The following is a 3415-nucleotide window of genomic DNA, read 5'->3' as shown; positions in this document are numbered from 1 at the left end:
TCAACATATTAATAACTAAATAGTATATACCTTGACAACCAATTGAAATAAGTTTAAGTTGAGGCACTAAAACGACTAACAGGGAATAAATTAATTAAAAATGTAAACTGAAAAATGAAATAAAAATAAATGAAAGCCTAAACCAACAAAATGTTTTAAAAAATCCTGACACAAGCACATAACAAAATTACTAAAATGTAAACAAATTCAATATATGAATGAATACTGTAATGTCATATCAATACTACTCAAATAACTCAAATATTTTAAAAGAGTTGTTTCAAATCTGTCTGAATGATTCATTGGAAAATTCCGAATTTTACTGATTAAAAAAAAAGAAGAAAATAAAATTATGCTTTGTTTTGGTCAACCTTTGTATCGACTAGTTCTCTTTTGTGTTTAGTTGGCAAAAACATGACATAGACTGCTGTTAGCAGTTCCTGGTTGAGTTATTATTTAATTAGTTATTCGTTGTTTTTAAATCTTTAAATGGACTGGCCCCAAAATATTTGTACTATTCCTCTCTCAGTCCTTTGAGGTCTTCTGATCAGTGTTTTTTAGTGGCTCCCAGAACCTGATGTAAACTTAAAGCAGATCGTGCTTTTTCAGTTGCCGGCCCCAAACTCTGGAACGCACTGCTTATGCATATAAGATCCGCTCAGACCATTTAAGTTTTTAAAGCCTTGTTAAAAGGTCATTTATTATCGCTTGCTTGAGTTTGAACATTAAATGTGACCCTGCAGCACATAAGCAGTCTTAAGTCGCTGGGGGATATTTGTAGCAATAGCCAACAATACATTGTATGGGTCAAAATTATACATTTTTCTTTTATGCCAAAAATCATTAGGATATTAAGTAAAGATCATGTTCCTTAAAGATATTTTGCAAATCTCCTACCGTAAATATATCAAAACTTAATTTTTGATTAGTAATATGCATTGCTAAGAACTTCATTTGAACAACTTTAAAGATGATTTTCTCAATATTTAGATTTTGCACCCTCAGATTCCAGATTGTCGAAATATTGTCCTATCCTAACAAACCATACATCAATGAAAAGCTATTTATTCAGCTTTCAGATGATGCATAAATCTCAATTTCGAAAAATTTACCCTTATGACTGGTTTTGTGCTCAAGGGTCACAATTGGTGTTTAAATTGTGAATGCACAGAGTCTGTCCTTTTTAGCATTCTGTTCATTATGCTTTGCAGCACTTTGGGCAACCTTGGTTGTGTAAATGTGCTTTAAAAATACCTAAACTAAACTAACTCATCTAAACATATCTATGGCTGGGTGGAAGGTGCGTCACTGAGCCGTGTCTGTGTGTGCTGTCTCAGGAGCAGGAGCAGATGCAGTGCTACAACCAGCGTATGATCGAGCTCCACAAGGCCCGACAGCAGCAGGAGAAGAACAGGCTGCCCAAGATCCAGCGCAGCGAGGCTAAAACACGCATGGCCATGTTCAAGAAGAGCCTGAGGATCCACTCCAGCGGAAGCTCCGCAGAAGACCGCGAGAAGACCAAGCAGGTAAAGCATGTCTCCGACGGCCCTACAGTCTGTCCTCCTCTCGGAGACCCTCATCTCTCTCTCTGTTCAGTTCTCCAGGCTGGAGGAGAAGAGGCAGAAGGCCGAGCGCTTGCACCAGCAGCAGAAACACGAGAACCAGATGAGGGAGAGGATCAGCGAGTGCGAGGGAAACGCCAGAGAACTGCAGCAGCTGCAGGTGAACTAAACTCTTTCTAATAGACGCTCACTCTTGTATACAACACAAAAGATGAGTGGATATCCGTGATTGTGTCAGAATACACGGGATACACTTTGTTACTTTGGTCTTTATTTTTAAGAGAGCTGAATATAATTAGTCATGCAGGGCTCTAAATGCTTTTATTTTTATTTAGGAGCACTTTGTGCATGCACTTACAAGTTGCATAAATAATGTTATTGAGATTAATGTTTTAAATATGAAATTTGGAATATATGAAATGATTCCAAAAAATAGAATGATACTTTTAAATATGAAACTCAGATTGCCAGCAGGTGGCGGCAAACCACTGTCCTAATGAGTGAGTCATTTGCTGCGTCCCAATTCGCCTACTTATACTATGCCCTAAAAGTATGTACTCTTTTTGGGAAGAAAAAGTACATACTTTTGAGTATGTAGCAGAATAGTATGCAAGCTTTGGGACATGCTACTTCGTCATAACTGCGTCTTTAACGGACGCTCTGTTGCTTAGTGACGTGCATCTTGTCACAGTTTAAACTGGCCTGTCAATCATCTTGTCCAAGTTAACATTATCCATATTTCGTTTAATTTAATTTCCTACCGTACTGGAGAGAAATGAAGAGGCACGTTGATCTGTCAGTCGTGGGTCTATCATGCAGAGAACTCTGCTCATATGTTTGCATAATGATGCATTTAAAAGTTAATGACCAAACGTATCATTATAAAGTTCAGTGTTGCTGCAGATGAAATATAACGCGGATAACATTAAATAATCAATATCTAACCTGTTGAAAAAATATTTATTTATCACTCAAACCCCTTTCTCTACCTGTCCGTAGGTCTTGCATATCCGCCATGTTTGTAGTTTTTTAACCCTTTTCATGTGTGTTTGTAGTTCTAATGGAATCCTCATCCACCGTGCAATGTGTTGTGGGCAATATTAGCCGTTAGAGTGTGCATCGATCTGCACTTCCAATTCTAACCGGAAGCAGTAAACCATCCGGGTACCTTTGGAATACTCTTTTCAACATACTACAATTTGGGACATACTAATTCTAATTTCGAATACTATTTAGGACGGATAGTATGCGAATTGGGACACAACAAGGTGTCTGAACGTGAGTGATCATCACGGATGAGATTGTCAGGTGAAAATTCATCATGTAGATCATTTTATTTACGGCTAAATTATTATTCATTAATTTTACTAATATTTAGATTGGGCAGGCCTTCACAAAAGGGCGTGTAATTACAAAAAAAAAAATGCCTTGACAAAAGGGCACTGTTGGCATCAAGGGGGAAAGGGGCAGGTGCTCAATGACGTCTCAGACTGACCGATATAAGTAAAAATAAACAGGTATTTTCTGAGTTTTGAGCCATTCGTTAATGCTTTGTATACATTGTCGTAATAATTATAATTCAAATGTGTTTTTTATTGACCACAATATTATTGTTGATAATTGTTGAGAGAGGGGCACTTTTGGTTAATTTTGGAAAAAGGGCAGGGCTTAAGCCCCAAAAGCACCCCCCTCTGCAAGTGCCTGGGCTCCACTTCTGATGATATATGATATACAGCTCTATTTCTCTCTTGCAGACGCTCATAAATCGATTAGCATGCTGATGGACTACAGAAAGAGAGCAACACTGACATCCACTTCACCAGCCATCTTGTTTAACAAATACTCTGTCTACA

General features: G+C 37.7%; 1 protein-coding gene across 1 annotated transcript in view; it reads left to right on the top strand.

The window, feature by feature from the left end:
• The window catches only part of LOC107661763 (serine/threonine-protein kinase 10-like), a 51669-nt gene that overhangs the window by 44786 nt on the left and 3468 nt on the right, over nt 1-3415 (top strand). The window contains exons 15-16 of the mRNA XM_016451530.1: nt 1338-1526; nt 1597-1722. Of these exons, the coding sequence (XP_016307016.1) occupies nt 1338-1526; nt 1597-1722 (315 nt within the window). The remainder of the gene's footprint in view (nt 1-1337; nt 1527-1596; nt 1723-3415) is intronic.

This window comes from Sinocyclocheilus anshuiensis, unplaced genomic scaffold (genome assembly GCF_001515605.1).
Source record: "Sinocyclocheilus anshuiensis isolate Anshui unplaced genomic scaffold, SAMN03320099.WGS_v1.1 scaffold207, whole genome shotgun sequence".
NCBI lineage: Eukaryota > Metazoa > Chordata > Actinopteri > Cypriniformes > Cyprinidae > Sinocyclocheilus > Sinocyclocheilus anshuiensis.
Note: the sequence above shows the minus strand (reverse complement) of the source record. Positions and strands in the feature narration are given on the sequence as shown.